General features: G+C 35.2%; 1 protein-coding gene across 2 annotated transcripts; it reads right to left on the reverse strand.

Annotated features, from left to right (window-relative positions):
* Positions 1-10,221: 10,221 nt before the first annotated feature.
* On the reverse strand, positions 10,222-15,931 carry LOC110716811 (probable E3 ubiquitin-protein ligase RHY1A). Of its 2 annotated transcripts, none has more exons than XM_021895453.1 (3): positions 15,543-15,931; positions 11,145-11,326; positions 10,222-11,008 (listed from the first exon to the last, which is right to left on the reverse strand). In XM_021895453.1, exons 1-3 carry the CDS (start codon positions 15,810-15,812, stop codon positions 10,600-10,602), a joined length of 861 nt encoding a protein of 286 aa, XP_021751145.1. In that variant the 5' UTR covers positions 15,813-15,931; the 3' UTR covers positions 10,222-10,599. The 2 variants fall into 2 exon arrangements, with proteins under 2 accessions (XP_021751145.1, XP_021751144.1); XM_021895452.1 differs by having other exon boundaries at positions 10,222-11,017; positions 15,543-15,929.
* Between the last annotated feature and the right edge of the window lie 1,275 nt (positions 15,932-17,206).

The following is a 17,206-nucleotide window of genomic DNA, read 5'->3' on the forward strand; positions in this document are numbered from 1 at the left end:
CATTGAAGCCATACACCTAGGAGCAATCAAAAGCATAGCCTGAAGCTTTGTGAACTACTTGCATATGGATTAACTGAGCCTCTGTCCTTAAAACAGTAACATCAAAGATATGACGTAACCAGATCACTTAGATTCTCCCACCAGCATGCTTTGCATAGTTAATTAGCTACTGCAGACTAGTCATTTCCAAATCTAGAAAAGACTTTCCCAAAATTTCCTGCCTTCACCTTAGTCTCAACAATCCCAAAGAGGCCTAAACCATGTTGTTTAAGAAACCAAAGCACGTCACACACTCTACTTGCTTAGTTAAGACCTCTGACATTCCAGAAACCCCACTTAAACATTAATAATGTGTGAGCACACCCCCTCCTCCATACCTTCCAACGCACTAATTCTACTCCCACTCACATTACGTTGCTTTTTCTCTATAACCCTCACCTAATCTTGTGTTATACCCTTATTCTCATCATCACCCCCCCTCACCAGCTCCTACAGACTTATCCTGGCCAATATCATCATAGTTCATGATGTGATCAACATTATTAGTCACCACATTCTTCTGAATAGGCCTCCACACCTTTTTGACATGAGCTTGCTTCTGTTTCCGTTTGAACAATATGATTAGGACAATGGTCACCCATGTCCCATCCCTCCACATTCCTTACATATCACCGGTTTCAATTCATATATACACTACTATCATATTCTTCCCAGTTTCATCCAAGAACTCCACAACATCAGGGAACTGACCATTGAATTGTACCACGATCATAATCCTGGCATAATCTAGCTTTTCTTTACTTGTAGTTGCTTTATTAGTCTTAATAGGCTTCCAAATTAAGGATCCTATTTTTATTAAAGTAGATTGTCCCCAAAATTTCAAGTCCAGATCAGGAAATCTTATCTAAATTGGGACCTCTGAAATGGTCTCCTCATCCAGCTTGACTCTAGGAGCCTATTGTTTTATTATTACTGACTTTTTATCAAAAAGAACAGGACCAGAATTCAGAGCCTTATCCCTACCATCAATGAATTTAAATCGAACTAGAAACACTCCATTAGGTTTCATAGTAATCTTATCTACACGAAACTTCCCCCAAATTCTTCGAACAAACCCATTAATGACATTATAAGGAGGTTTAGAACTCTGCACATAACAAATTAATGCTGAATTCCAGAAATCAACCTCCTCTTGAATGTCTTCAATCTAGATCTACATCTTCCCATTATCGTTCCCATTATTCATACCATCATCTCTTCCAGGATTAGACAAATTTATACCCCCGTCTACAACATTTTTTAACAGATTATCTTTCCAAGAATTCCTACTATTAGCATTAGCAGAAGCAGATTGAAAAACAAGGTTTCGAATAGCAAGAGTTCGTAAAACAGAGCATTGTTGATCTGGGTTAGCAAAATTTGGGGAAAATTACTATCTCCATTTCTAGAGCTCAAAGAACCACCAACAATCATCAATGGAGTAGGATTGACAAACCCACTACCAGAATTCCCAAAATCAGAGACATGATTAAACTCAGCATCAATATAATGGAGGTCGAAGAATGATGGGTTACCTGAACCCAGTCGTTAAACTCCTGGTGTTGCATTTGGTCCTCTTCAGTAACCTCCTTCACCGGTATCCCATCCGCCATTGTAGACTCCATCCACCTTTCTACAAAGACATCCTCCGATGCAATGCTCTGTTCCTTTCGCTTTGTATAACTTCGAGTCATGGGTTTCGATTTTTGTTTTGATTTCTGCTTATTCTTCGATTTAGAGCTAGAATTCTTGCTTCTCTTCGATTTATTACCCTTAGACATGGCTCACTCCGAAGATTTGAAGGTCAAAAATGGCGGGTTGCAAGGATTTTCTCTCTTTTGCACTGATTTCATAAACTCGAGGCTACCATCATGCCATGATATAAACTTGTGTTTTGGAACTACCCATTTTTCCCAAACAAAGTTATCCCATCTGCATTTAGGGTGTCTAGGCCTTAAGACTTGATAATGCTGACTGATCTTGTACTCTCCCTATCCAAATTGAACAACAGAGTAATGATTCTTCAATTTCTCCTTTACTTCACAGAGTTTTTTCCAATACCAACTTGCATCAGCCTATGGCTTGTACTCAAACCAATCCCTCCCTTTCAAATATACACTGCTCACCCATTTGATCCATGAATTCTCTTTCTTCTGAGCTATAGCCCATACATGTTTACCAAGAGTTGCAGTATTCCAGGTTTCTGCATCTTGTACATCTAGTCCACCCTCTGATTTCTTATTGCACACATACCTCCAGGCCACATATCCAGCTTTAGGTACTTGAGAATGAAGAAATTTCAAACAATTATGTCATTTCTCAAATAACGAGAAACCAATATCGAATCAATTATGGTGATTTTGTGCATGAAATACGATGCTAGATGTTACGAATGCTAATAAGGATCATGAGCCAAAGCTTATTGAAAAATGCGAAAACGGAGATGGTCGGTCATAATGGAAAAAAGTAATTGAAACATAACTACAAACTCTTTAAAAATGAGAAATATTAGGACTTGTAGTCTATATGCCTGAAGGTGTAAAGCAAGTAGGATATAAATGAGTCATTGTACGAAAAAGAAATACGAAGAGTAAATTTTTATGATGTAAGTCATAATTTGTTACACAAGGATTCTCACAAAAACCAGGATTATGAATATACATTCTCCTATGGTGGATCCATGCAACTAAATTTAGATTTTTAATTAGTAACCATTTAGAGGACTTGACTACTTAAGTCTGATGGACGTAGTCACAGCTTACTTATATCGCATTTGGATGATGACATTTAAATATGAAACTCTCTAAAGGTTGTCCAAAAGTAGCAAAATTCACGAGAATTGAATATTTCTCTATTTAAATATAGAGTTGTTAAAAAATGGGCTAGGTCGAACCTATGCAAAAAATCTTGTGCCCAGATCTGCAAAATAGTGTAGAGCTTATTGGGCCAAAGCCGGTTTTCAGGCTTTTTCGAGCCGAACTTAAGTTTTGAACTAAAAATGTGTTTTTAGCCTTGTCCAAACCCACACTTTTTTAGGCTGGGCCAGATCGTGACATAGATGTAGGGGTGGCAATTCGGGTCAATAGGTCGAATTCGAGTCAGATTTCGGGTTATGCTTAGAAACAATCAAAATAGTGTAAAACTTAATATTATTACGAAATATGAAATTTGTGTCAAAGCGGGTCTAATTTGGGTTATTTGGGTTCGGGTCGGGTCGGGTTTGGATTTATGTCAGTAACTTCGAGTCGGGTTCAGGTCATGTTATCGGGTCGGATCTTGCTAGCCCTACATAGATGATCACCTCTTAATTAAATGTGGTGTAATTGTCTTAGTGAGGGTTTCTTTAAAAATAAAAATAAAGGCTATAAAAATGATTCTATTAGCTGATGCATTTTTATAAAGAGATTTGGCTCTGTCGGGTTTGTTATAAATCTCTATATTTCAATTATTTTAGGATAATCAAAAGGTCGTCATTTATAGATTTTGGGTAAAAGTAGTTGTCTTATTTTTAAAAATTATTCCCTTCAAATATAAATTTAGACGATTCTTACAAGATCTTAAATAACTATTCCGAAACTCTTGTTGGGAGACTCGTCCATCATAAGTCAGGTGTGCAACCCGGGTCGGATCCGAATGTAATCAGAGATAAGGTCCGGTGAACCGGATGGGGAAAACTAAAAAATGACTACTCCGTACATTTTATCATAACTATAGATCACAAAATTCAAAATAGAGTTTGTGATTAGTGTCATAAGTCAAAACATCTCAACTAAAATTGGACAAAGGAACTAATATTAGGAAAATGAATGTACTTTAAAGAGTGTGTTCTATTCACCTGATTTTTACTTATCTGAACTTATATGATCTTATCTGAACTTATAAGATCTTATCTGAACTTATTTAAACTTATTACACCTTATTAAAACTTATTTTAGTTGTAATTTGAACTTGAGCAACCCTTATCAGAATTTATTTTTCCTGAACTAAATTTATCTGAACTTATCTTAACTTATTAAACCTGAAATAAGTGAAAAGAAGGTGAACATAACTGACCCTTAGTAGATATTAATTCATTTAAAAGGTATATATAATAGAAAATAGTGGATTTGGTGAGTAACAGATGATTATTTAACATAGAAAGAACGAGAAAGCTTCACTTAATCTTCATGATAAACAAAAATCGTTTATTTAGTGGCATTTCGGTAAATAAAATCAACAAAAATATCTCTATCAACATGACACTTTCTTAAATAAATTAATATTTGTGAGATCCACATTTAATAAAAGTGGATGATTTATTTACAGAAATGACACTAGATAAACATTATTTTGTTTATCATAAAGATAAACTTGTATTTTTTTGAAAAAAAAACTCACATCAACTTTAATAGTATAGATAATTACTTTTGAAAGTTTGAATACATTGAATTGAATTTAAGAAAATAAACGTATTAGTAACTACGTGATTTTAATTTTTTGTGTGTTTAGAGAGCCATAAGTAAAGGTGGGCGCCGTACCGCCGCTGGCCGTGCCTGGCGGACCACGTGCTCCGACGGGCCGTGCCTGGCGGGCCACCGTGCCTGAGAAGACGTGCCGTGTCGTGCCGCCCAAAGTCACAGGCCAGCCCACGGCACGGCACGGCCCACGTGCCATTCGGGCTCGTGTCGTGCTGGCCTGCTGGGCTGACACGCTGCTGGCTTGACGGGCTTGCCTGCTTCCTTCCTCCCTTTTATCTATTTATTTATTTTTCTTTTTTTTAAAAAAAAATTATTTATTAATTTATTAATAGTTTATAACTTATAATCTTATATTATTATTTTTCTAAAATAAATTAAGTTTAATGTTTATGTTTTGTTATTTTTTATATTTAATATTTAAATTTATATATTTTGTTTATACTATTACTTTATAGTTTAATTTTTATAATTTATTACATTTATTTTTGTATTATTAATTATTAATTATTATAATTTTATTTTTGTTATATTAAATTATGAATTATAATTTAACGAAAAAAAGGGCAAATTGGACTTTGGATGTGAATAATGCATACTTCATATTATTATTACCTGAATAAATTGTACAATGATAATAATGATAAAAATCGTACAAGGGTATTAAACAAAATTGGATAATGATAAAAATCCTAAAATGATAATATTGATAATGATAAAAATCATACAATATACAAAAATTATCTATTCTTCTTCTTCTTCTTCTTCTTCTTGTGCGTCTTCGTCTTCGTCTTCGTCTTCGATTTCAAGGTCATCGGCTAGTTGCATAGATTGGGAACTAGCCGAACCTGAACGGTCGGAAGCGGAGGTTCCTTCATCGTTTTCGTTGTCGTCGTAAGAATGGTCTTGTGACTGATTTTCCGCATCCAACCAATCTTTGAACCACACGCACATTTCAAGTGTTTTGGGTTTTAGACTTGTTCTTCTATCGTCTAAAACCCTTCCGGATGCGCTGAAAGCTCGTTCGGAGGCAACGGAGGAGACTTGAATAGCAAGAATGTCTCGTGCCATTGCCGCCAAAGTTGGATGCTTCGTGCTTTGTTGTTTCCACAAGCAAGGAGGTCGAGGCTGTTTATCTCATCGTCGTCCATTCCCTTGGTGAAGTCGTAACTCAGGTACATTTGCAACTCCGAGACATCTCTTTGCGTTCTCCTAATTGATGAATCACCTGAAAACCTTGAAATCAAGTTAGTAGCTTGTGAAAATAAATGTTTGGCCTTCTTACTTACGTTTTTGGATGGTTGGGAAGGACCTGAGCGAGGAACGGTGCCATATTTGGGTTCATAGACTCTATATAAAGCAAAAAACTGATCCTTCACATTAGTCTTATAGTTTTCTACATCATCGGCAAGAAGCATGCATTGAAAGTAAATGTCAACCAACATAAATGTGTTTTCATACTTTTGCCTATGATCTAATATGGAAGCAAAAATATAAATCAAAGGAATTTCAATATAATATTTACGCCACTTTGTTTCCAGTGCTGGAAAATACGGATCATAATCACTTTGGTTGCGATGATCAGCGAAAAGTTGGGCAAGTTGAAAGAAAGTTTTGAGCACAAGGATTATAAACAGAAGAAAAACAATACGTCATGTTATATAATAACTGTAAAAAATTGCATATATCGTTCACATTTAGCCCAATCATCCTCATATATAGCATTGTTTGGAAATTTTTGGTTGTAAAACATTGTCAACGGATTCTTGTACTCAATTGCGTTGGTTAACATGTCATAGGTGGAATTCCACCTAGTTGGGCAATCGGTTTTGATTTTTAGTGCCCTTATCTTTTGTTGTCTTAGAAAACTCTTCCATTCTTGGTATCTCATGTTTGAGCTATTAATAGACATAATAGCTTCTCTAATTTTGTTATAGTATGGACCCATTGCTCTAAGTCCATCCTGTACACACAAGTTAAGAACATGGCAAACACATCTAGTATGAAGTGCATCACCATCTAATATTACATCGATCAAGTTTTGTTTAACATAATTAGCAGTATATGTCATTGCAGTTGCATTGTCAAATGTCATAGACATCATTTTATCTCGAAGGTTGTTTTCATTTATTGCTTGCATTAATTGGTGAGAAATGTTAATACCGGTGTGGGGGTATTCCAGCATTTTGAAATGGATTATTTGTTTTTGTAACAACCATTGATCATCTACCCAATGATAAGTCACACATAAATAGTGATAATTATAACCACTATCCCAAGAATCGACAGTCAAAGACACTCTACAGTTAAGGTTACACAATTCGGCTTATAACCGCATTTTGTACTCTAGGAAGTTTTTCATGGCGGCGGAACGAACGGTTTTCCTAGAGATTTTTTTATGTTGGGGTTGTAATGCTTTGTTAATGTAAGTGTTAAATGGGTCACTTTCAGAGAAAAGAAAAGGTTGTTCGGCGTGTACTATCATTTTCCCTAGTTCATCCCTATCCCTCTCATAGCTGTAGGTAAAGCCGTGTGGATTGAATTGGAAAATTTTTGGCTGGGTTGGATCACTAGCTGGTTTTGCACAACTTTTCATGTGTCTACCTAAGTGTCCCGTCCCCGATGTGGATTTTGCCGAGAATGAATGACCACATGTTTTACATTTTGCTCTTGTGTGGTCTCGCATACTTAGGAGGAAATAACGCCATACCTCACTTTTTGCGGCTTTTGACAAGTACCATCTCACTCTCGGTTAACCATTCCTCATGTGTGTGTGTGGGAATTGGATGTTTGTAGAATCGGGGGTTGGTTGGTTAGTAGTAGAACCAGAGACATTTAGGGTTTGTTGGCTACCTTGGCTAGAATAAAAATTTTGTTGGTCAAAGTAATTTAGTGGGAATTGACCGAATTGTGGAAATTGGTTTGATGGTGGAAATTGTGGAAATCTGGGCATATTGTAGGGTTGAAAACCGGAAGTACCATCGTGCCTAAATTGTTCAAAGCCTAGGGGGATGTTACCGGGGTCATTGGTTGGAATGGCCGAATTCGGAATTTGGGGGCTCGTTGGATTAGGTGATTCCCTAGAACTACTACCACGGGTAAGTCGGCCCTTCCCCCTAGATGATGGGTTGTTCGATGCCATAATTAACAATAATAATAATAATTAATAACAACAATTTTAACAATAATAATAACAATAATTATAATTAATAACAACAATTATAACAATAACAATAACAACAATAATAATTAATAACAATAATTGTAATAATTAAAATAACAACAATAATAATTAATAACAACAATTTTAACAATAATAATAACAATAATAATAATTAATAACAACAATTCAACAAATATAACAATAACAATAACAACAATAATAATTACTAACAATAATTGTAATAATAACAATAACAACTATAATAAATTGAAGATTAGTTTAATCTTACAACCGTGCTTCAACGCCCACTAATTACGATTACGAACTTTTAATTTTTTCCGATATTAAGAAATAATATTTAGAGAATTTAAGAGAATTATTAGAGAATATAAGAGATTAAGAGAGGAAGATTGTGAATTTGTGATTTGGGAAGTGAATGGAATTGGGTATTTATAGGGAATTTGGGAAAGAAATGGGGGAAAAAAGAGCCGTTTATGGCCGTTGGAGCAACGGAAAAAATGGCAAAAAGAGCCGTTATTTATCGTAGCAGGCGGGTCGTGCCTTCGTGCCGTGCCACGGGCCCACACTGGCCAGCACGACGGGCTTGAAGCGAGCTTTTGCCAAAAAATCAAAACGGTGTCCGCGACACGCCCACGGCCCATGGCTGGGCCACCGTGCCGGGTCGTGCCTCCAACGGGCCGCCCGCGGGCCAACCCGGCCCGTGCCCACCTTTAGCCATAAGGATGTGCGATGAAAGATCAATTCCAAAATCTTCTGAACTGAAAAGGAAGCTCTAACCAACTAAGGTATCTCTCACTTGCGAAAATCTTTTTTTATTCTTAATTACAACAACGCGTATTAATTGAACTACAACACATCAAGGTGAAGAGAAGGAAAGTGGATAAAAACTCATAAATCATAATTACTACTCCATCCATCCCCTTTTTTTTCCATAACCAAAATTTGCTTTATTAAGCATAGTCGAAGGAAAAAGCAAGAAGTCGGGTCTTGCCTTTAAGGCTTTTATACTTTTGTCAACAAGATTTAAACTTATTGATCTTCTCTCTCCACCCGTAAACCCTCTCTCCCCCAATAGTCCCCACCACCAACCCAAATAGCGACCACTAACCAACACATGGAAGTAACTAGCACAAGGCAATTGGATGGATGTTGGATTTCCCATCCCCATCCCCATCCCCGCTTAACATTCTCATCCCCATCCCCGCAGCAAGTCCAAAGTTCATCCCCATCCCCGCCTAACAAGTACAATTCCATAATCATCCATGCCCCACCCTCCACTTGGATATTCACCCCCACCCAAGACCCGCCTAATCCCCGCCTTCCAAATACAACAATACTACGTTATATAGATTACAATAAAATAAATAAATAAATTTGTTAATGTACATTTTTTTATTTTTTTTATTTTTAAATATAAGTTCATTACAATGTATTATATTTACTACTTTATTTTACATGATTCTTTTTAATATAAAATAATATAGATGTATACAATTTTAATTTTTTACATATATAGATGTGGGTATGAGCCTAGTACGAAGTGGGGTGGGGTGGGTACAACCTAAAATCCACCCCGCCCCATCACCTATGACGGATATGGATTTTATCCCCATCCCCGCCCCCACCACCCGCCAAACCAAGACCCATCCCCGCCCCATCGGGACGGGTCTCCTACTTCACCCGCCCCACTTATGTCCCTAATCACCACCACGTCCCTTCACCCACCTACCAATAAGCACCACCATTTATCTTCCTCTAGCATACCCACCAATTGCTACCACCACTTACCTTTATCCACTACACCTACCAACCCCAGTCTACCTACCTACCTACCCCTAGTCTGCCACCACCACAATCACCTACCTTCCTCTACCACCCATTAATCACCATCACCACATCCCTTCCTCCGCCATGCTTAAGGATGTTAATGGGGCAGGTCAAATAGGAGACCCACTCGTGGGGAAGGATGGTAGTGCTGGTACGACAACGACCAAATTATAGTGGTAGTGATTTGTTAAGTGGAGAGGGAAGTTCGGGCAGCAATGGTGGGTCGGGTTTTTGTCAAGGGTAGGAGAGAATTAGAGCAATGGTAGGTTGTGGGTGACGATCGTTCGAGTTTTGCAAGGAGGTGAGAGGAGAGAGAAACTTGGTTTCTTGAGGAGAGCAAAATATGTGCACCCTGGACTATGGAAGTTTAAAGGGAAGGGGAGGAGAGAGAATGGGTTAACCAATTAAGGTACTATGGAAGGGGAAAGGAGGGGAGGAGAGGAGAGAGAGTGGAGAAGGGTCAAATATAGGGTGTAAGTTAGTGGGTTAAATAAATTAAACAACAAGCAAACACAATTAATTAGTGGCAAACAATGCCAAAAATAGACATGGGAATTAAACAAGCAAACATAATTAATTAATTAGAGGCAAACAATGCCAGTAATAGACATGGGGCAACATAAGGGACATCCATTTTTGGCAAATGGGGCAAAAATAAAAGGATTGAGGGAGTAATTATTAAATTAACCATCAAAACCATTTTTAACCACACCTTAATCATATAAAAGTACTCAAATAATACTTGGGTGTACTAAAGGGGAAAAAAAGAGCATAATATATACATTAATTTCATCCCAATCCACTTAGTACCAAAAGCAATCTAAGTAATATAGGCAATAGTTGTTTAGCCTTGATGCAAACATTATAGTTCCTAAAAAACAGTTTATAAGCAAAGTGAAGAGATTACTTATACATGCATAGGCATTTGTTTTAGGCTAATAACAAAGAAAATTATATAAGTGATTCATCGGAGATTCGGAATCTAATACTTGGGAACGCCCCTTCGAAGACGTCCCCACTTCAAATACTACCGTCCCTGTTCAAATCTCACCAACCCACAGAAAGCTCACTACTGCCATTTTCCGTGCAACATAGCTAGGAAGTGAACATAATACAAGTACGACAGTACGGGCATTCTCCACAAGTTTGAAGCCATGGATACAAGCATGAACTATGAAATCTATGTCCGCAAGGTAAATTAATGAGCTTGTTACCTTCCACAAAGCTCTCCAGACAAATGCTGCAATCAGTTGATGCTTTGGACATTGGTTGAGTGACAGGCTTTTGTTGCTCCAAGAAAACATCATGTTGCAACTGGGAGAGGGCTTCTTTGGTGAGCCCTAGAGGTTTCCTTTGTGGTTCCCTTGGTGCAGATGGCTGATGTGCTCCCACAGGTAATTCAGGTGAATTTCTATAAGCAGCTGGCTCTTCTCTTGAAACATCCGTTTCCCATTCTGCACCAACTACAAGCTGATGATTGCTGGGAAGACTAGGAGATGTTTCTCTGTTGTCTCTACATAAAAGGATGAACAACTTAGTAAACAGTAACAATGGAAGAGGTATGACGTCAATCCTGAGTCTGTGGCATTAAGAAAATTTCTTTCAAAGGAAATGTCAACTCTTAAGTCTTAAACACTGACCTGTTTCCAGAAACAGATACACCTCTCAATCTTTGAACAAGCCTTTCTTTAGCAAGCAAAACAGACCCAGGCAGCATGTTGTTTCGATGATATCTTCCACTCAGATCATGCACAGTTTCTCTGTCATTGATTTCCCATGAAGAAGAGTCGCCATTACAACCTTGTTGGTGTGATTCACCCCCCTGTGTATGCACCAAATGTGACAGACAAATGCGCAAGAGATGAGTTTATTTACAATGCTGTCATTAAATAGAAAACATCACTTTCTCATACAACAGACAGAAAAGAATACTTAAACTACATAGCTGCTAGCCTGCTATAACATTGCAAAATGTGCAGGAAGAAAGTGATGTGAGATATTTCAACTTAAACAGAGTATAATATAGGTATTAAGGTATTGCTAAAAATTAAAACGAAATACACATAATAATTAAAACTAAATTTTTTCTAGGGAAATCAAAACCTTATTTTACTTATCCATCAATTTAACTAACCAACCCATGTATTGTTAAAAGTGTCTTGAAAAAATATCAACAACATTAAAATTTGTTACAAATGAGTGAAAAACAGATGAGGTAAATAAAATAAAATAAAACTAAAAGAAATAATTAAAGAGAACCAACAAAAAAACCTTCTTAAAATTTAGGGAATAATAAAAAAAAAAAAAAAAAAAAATTAAAATAAGGAGGAAAATTGAAGGGATTTAAGAGGGGAAAAAAATTAATAAGGATTTTTGTTTTTTTTTTTTTTTTTGACAGGTAATAGTAATAGATAGTTATAGTAATAGATGTGTGAATTCATAATGTTAGTTATTGGTGTACTTTTTGCATTAAACATGGATGACAACTAGAGAACACAGAGCATGATGGAATTGGTGAAAGAACCATGTGATGATGTGTTGGAGATAAAGTCAACAACTAGGAATAATAGTGTTGAAACATCAATTAGACCTCCCAATCAACTTCTTAAACATGAAGAAGAAATCAAATTGGTTGATCTTCTTGAATTTAATGGCGACCTTGATCTGAAAACTTATATGGATTAGTCAGAAGTATGATAAGGTGTTTGATCATAAAGGCATAAGTGACGTCAAATGCTTTACCTATGTTGCTCTTAATCTTTCTACATATGTTTCCTTGGTGGTATGATATTGTAAGGTTTTGACGATTGTGAACAAATGATGATTATTTAATTAACTTGTGTGTTAGAGATGTGCATGAACAAGTCACGAAAGCATGAAAAATATTGAGTATGATAAACATCATTGTTGAATATTGTTCCTAATGAAGAGAACAAGTCTAATTGCACAAATGTATTGTTGAGTTCTTTAAAAGGATGAGTGGGAACATTGAGTATGTTGTTCCTAGATGAACAAACAAAGATAAGTTTTGAGAGAAACACCGGAGCACATGAGGACATATTACTAGAAGCATATTTTTTTAGGAAGCCTTTAATTATGTTGGACAAGAGAATTTGTTTTAAACAAGCTTAAAATCAATATCAAAACTTCAGGTATTGACGACCACTTCGTTTTTAGGAGGAACACGAGAACACGAGACTGCACATCACTAGAATTCAGTTTTCCAAGTTATTTGTCATTACATTATATTTGCCTACTTTCTCGGGAGTTAGTTTTAACTTGTTACAATTATTTCCTAATAGATTTAATTTTAAAAATATAATATTATAATAAGATCTGTTTTTCTTCAATTTAACAAGATTAACTTATTTTCCTAGTTTTTAGGGATTTAGAGTTGACTTACAATACATTTGATATTATCTTATAAAAAAACAAGTTTACAAAATAAAATCTGATTTTATTTTAGCCAAAAGCATGTGAAAAAAGAACTTCAAAGTGGTTACCTTAAAGCAGGACCTTAGTTGAAATTTTGTTTGTAAGGAATGAAATGAGCTTGGTTTAAAAGTTCGGTTAAAATCAAACAAATTTATAATTTTAATTGCTATTTTAGAAAATCTGTTTTAAAACTCTCATCTTTAAGAACAAGGACTTGGTCTTTGAGAAACTTGTGGCTAATCATTATAAATCGCACTGATTAATTGTTGAGAAAATCATGAAGCAACTGAATGACCTATTATTGTTGCTAGGAATCAAGTTAGTTCGCTATTCGGAGTCAAAATCCCTTCGAGTCGGGGTTTTTCACTTCTTATTAGGCTTACGAAGCTTTCTTCAAAATCTTTCTTGCACTAGTTATTGGGATCATGAATCAATAGAGGCTCAAGTTCCGTGATAATATTGTCGGCCTTACTGGAAAGTTTGAGTCAAAATCCCTTCGAGTCGAGGTTTTTCACTTCTTATTAGGCTTACGAAGCTTTCTTCAAAATCTTTCTTGCACTATTTCTGTACTTGCAAGAGTGACTAGCAAGTTCAATAGTACAATTTACCCCCTTCCCCCCTCTTGTAGAGTTTCATCTAAATTACATATGAGAACATGCAAGCTAAGAGAAAGCAAGATAGAAAGGAAAAGATTGATTCTAGAGTTGTTCTTAAATTGAAATTGAGAAACGATATGTGCCTAGAAGTTACAAAAAGGTGCTTCATCATAGGCTCAATTCGGTGCAGCAAGACAATGGTTCAATTAAAGAGTACATCAAAGAATTTAAAAGATTGCAAGAACAACCCTGAAAGGTAATGGCGTGTGTTACTCACTTGTTACTCTGTTAGGCTGTCTTAAACTAGTAAAGGGCCAATTACAAATGTAGCGCAAAGTAAATAATCTCTCAGTGACTAATATAAAGTGATTCAAGGAGAATTGACACCCAATTATAATAAACAAGCTTCACTTTTTCTAGCCAAAATACCATTAGGCCAACTTATGTGATGTGAGTTAAACTGTAAAAGTAAAACTATATATCATACCTGTTTTATTGACAACTAATTTTAAGATTGGGGTCCCTTAAAAATATTGGGGCTCTATTCTATCAGTATGTTTGCATAGCCGAATCGCCTTGTTACCCATCATACCAAAATATGTGTAATGGAAACAGTTAACTGGTTTCATTTCTAAGAATATAATGCCGAATATGAAAAAATATGTTAATCACCGACAACTAAATGTTCCAAGATTTTCGAAGAATGAAGAGAAAGGCTGAGAAACCATAACAAAAATTTGATCTTGTTTAATTGAGGTAACTAAGTTTAGGAGTCGATTCAATTACCAATTTAGAAGGAGAACATGACACTACACTAAGTAAAGGAACTTGGAAGAGACTACAAAGCTAAACTAAGAGTTGAATGAGGATAAACCTTACGCAAATTGAGGCCACTCTTTTTTCACAACTAATGTCTAAATTGCAGTGTAGCTATACTACAATGACCAACTGTCTTCAAACTAAATTATTTACCAAAAGTCTCGTAAAAATCCTTAAATTAAACAGTGAGCATCTCATGCTATAATGATCTAAGCAACGCGGAAAGAGTTGTCTGATATAGTCACCATGCTAAACGAGTTGCCCAGAAGGCCTTGCCTAGTTTATGCTTTTTGGAAGCCTCCCCTGAAAATAATACGGAGTAAATGATTTCTTGATCCTATCTTATTCTTCCTATTAAGGATAGTAAATACAGAAGAATCCATTTGAGCAATTGGATTACGCAATCCAAAAATCCATTTTTCTAACTCCCTTAATGACGTCAACCAGAAAAAATGGATTCATGTCCAATGGATCACTCTTTCTAAATTAGTAATAATGATCACGCAATAGAATTGTAAAACAAAAATTCTCATAAAAACACCTAGTCATCATAGTGTATTTTATGTACTTCAATGTTGTCACAAGTAATGTCAACCATTTACCTTTGACTAATTAGTTATCCCAATCACAGTAGTACTATTCCTAGTCTCAAAATAGAGCTCAACTAAAAAACAAAGACACAACCTAAGCTCCATTTTCAAAAGTCACCCAAAATTATAGTTTCCAAAACATGTGTCAATCAAACTTTTCATTTCACCTCAAATGGCCACGGTATGCTCGGGAGTCTGGACACTTTAACACCTCATTTTGCTCTGAAATCACGGATATTTTGTTTTTACAAAATACTCGAGTTGGACACTTACTACACCTATGAGTACGGAGTACCTTGAGTAACATAGCCTAAAATACGCAACCAATTAAATGCTACCCAACTGCAATTTTCTTTATTTTTTTTATTTTATTTTTGAATAAACCCAATTGCCAATTGATATAACAAACCCACGAGGCCACAATCTGAAAAGCAGATACTCAACTACTCATAACAAATATTCTAACTATTGCAAATAATATCAGTCTACAAATTAATTCCATTTAGGTAACTACTAAATCAATCAAATCGAACCCCAATCAATAACAAAACAAAAAATGACAAAAAAGGGTAAAATTGAAAATAGAAGGTAGAATTACCGGAATAGGAGAGCGAGGGGAATGATCATCAAAATTGACATGACGGTGACGACGATGAAGATCACCAACCTTACGATGATGGTGGTGGTGATGACGGTGTCGATGATTGGCAGTGACGGTAGTGTTGGTGTGATCGGAAGAAGTAGATGAAGATGAAGATGAAGCAGAAAAAGGAGAAGGAAGAACAGGAGAACCAAAGCCTAAATCATCGAAGGTTCGAGAAGAAGATCGAGACCTTCTGCCGTAAAACAGCACTGCTGCGCTAGTCATATGCAGGAGGAGGAGAGAGAAGGAGAAACGGAGAGAGAAATAATTTGTAGGAGAGAGAAAGAGAGATAATTTGGACAGGAATGGATGAGGGTAGGTGTACGGATGGATTTCGTGTGGATTATTTACTTTTATATTAGTAAAATTGTTTTATGGATTAGATTTTTTGGATAAAGAAAAGAAAGGAAAACGGTTTTGTTTCTCAAATGGTCAAATTGTTTCTTTCATTGTACTTTGAAATGGAAACAGTCAACAAATCAATGGTTTTTTTAACTAATAAATTTTATACTCTATCCGACCCTTTATTAGAAATCTATTTCTAATATTTATTACTCACGTAATAAAGAAATAGGCTTCTACTTTAAAGACGGAGGGAGTATAAAGTAAACTGGCGTTAATTTTATTGTAATACAATCAAATTAAGGGTAGGTTTAACAATTTTTATAATAACTTTAATTCCTTGAAGGATAATTTTATTTTGTAATGAGTTTATTATATTATAATACGAGTATCTAATTTCTAATAGATACATGTTATGAAATATAATATGATTAATCTAATCTATGGTAATATATAAAGTGAAAGGGGGTTTTGGGTGATAAATTTTTCTTTCCCAAAATACCCCTTTCATCTTTTATTTTCTTTATCAAAAAAAAAAAAAAAAAAAAACCTACCTTCATTTTTCTAAAAAATAAGTACCATCAATAAAAAAAACTACCATCCTTTATTAAAAAAAAATATTAAAAGCTACATATTTAAAAAAAAAAAAAAAAAAAAAAAAAAAAAAAAACTACAGTATTATCCTTTTATTTTTTTTTTAGGAAAGTCATATCCCTTCTATTGCCTCCATGATTTCATCGATTTTTAAGCCCACTAATATTTTTTTTAATTAGTTTTTTGAAAGATTTTTTTAATTAGAATAAGGTAGATGATATTTCAAGAAAAAAAAGGGAGAATCGAGCCATATAGATTTCTTATAATGCACACGCAAGGTGCATATGTCTTATAGCTTGTAAATTATAAGTGTAATAAGGGGTAAAAATTATGTTAGAAAAATGGTAACTTTTGTAATATATAAAGATAACTTTAAATAATTTTAGAATAAGTTTAACTTATCTAATGAAAATTTACCTTAAACAAGAATTGGTGTTTTTGAACTACGAGTATTTGGAAATGTCAATTGGGATGAAAACGTTTACAATATTGTTACGGTATATATTTTGTTGCCGACAATTTTTTATAAAAGGAAAATTGTTAACTCCATAAGTACTCCATACTACTTATCATGGGTATTTGTGCCACGATATTACATTTTGCTCAAGACTCTCTTTGAAAATGATATTTTTGAATTCTTTGAAAATGCCAATCTCTATTGACGTATAACTGCTTATAGGAAA

Source organism: Chenopodium quinoa, unplaced genomic scaffold (genome assembly GCF_001683475.1).
Source record: "Chenopodium quinoa cultivar QQ74 unplaced genomic scaffold, ASM168347v1, whole genome shotgun sequence".
NCBI classification, from domain to species: domain Eukaryota; kingdom Viridiplantae; phylum Streptophyta; class Magnoliopsida; order Caryophyllales; family Amaranthaceae; genus Chenopodium; species Chenopodium quinoa.

Coding starts and splice junctions, on each gene's coding strand:
- LOC110716811 (XM_021895452.1), bottom strand. CDS start 15,812: ATGACTAGCGCAGCAGTGCTGTTTTACGGCAGAAGGTCTCGATCTTCT. Junction 11,327..15,542: donor CCCCTCGCTCTCCTATTCCG/GTAATTCTACCT, acceptor GTGCATACACAG/GGGGGTGAATCACACCAACA. Junction 11,018..11,144: donor GTATCTGTTTCTGGAAACAG/GTCAGTGTTTAA, acceptor CCTTTTATGTAG/AGACAACAGAGAAACATCTC.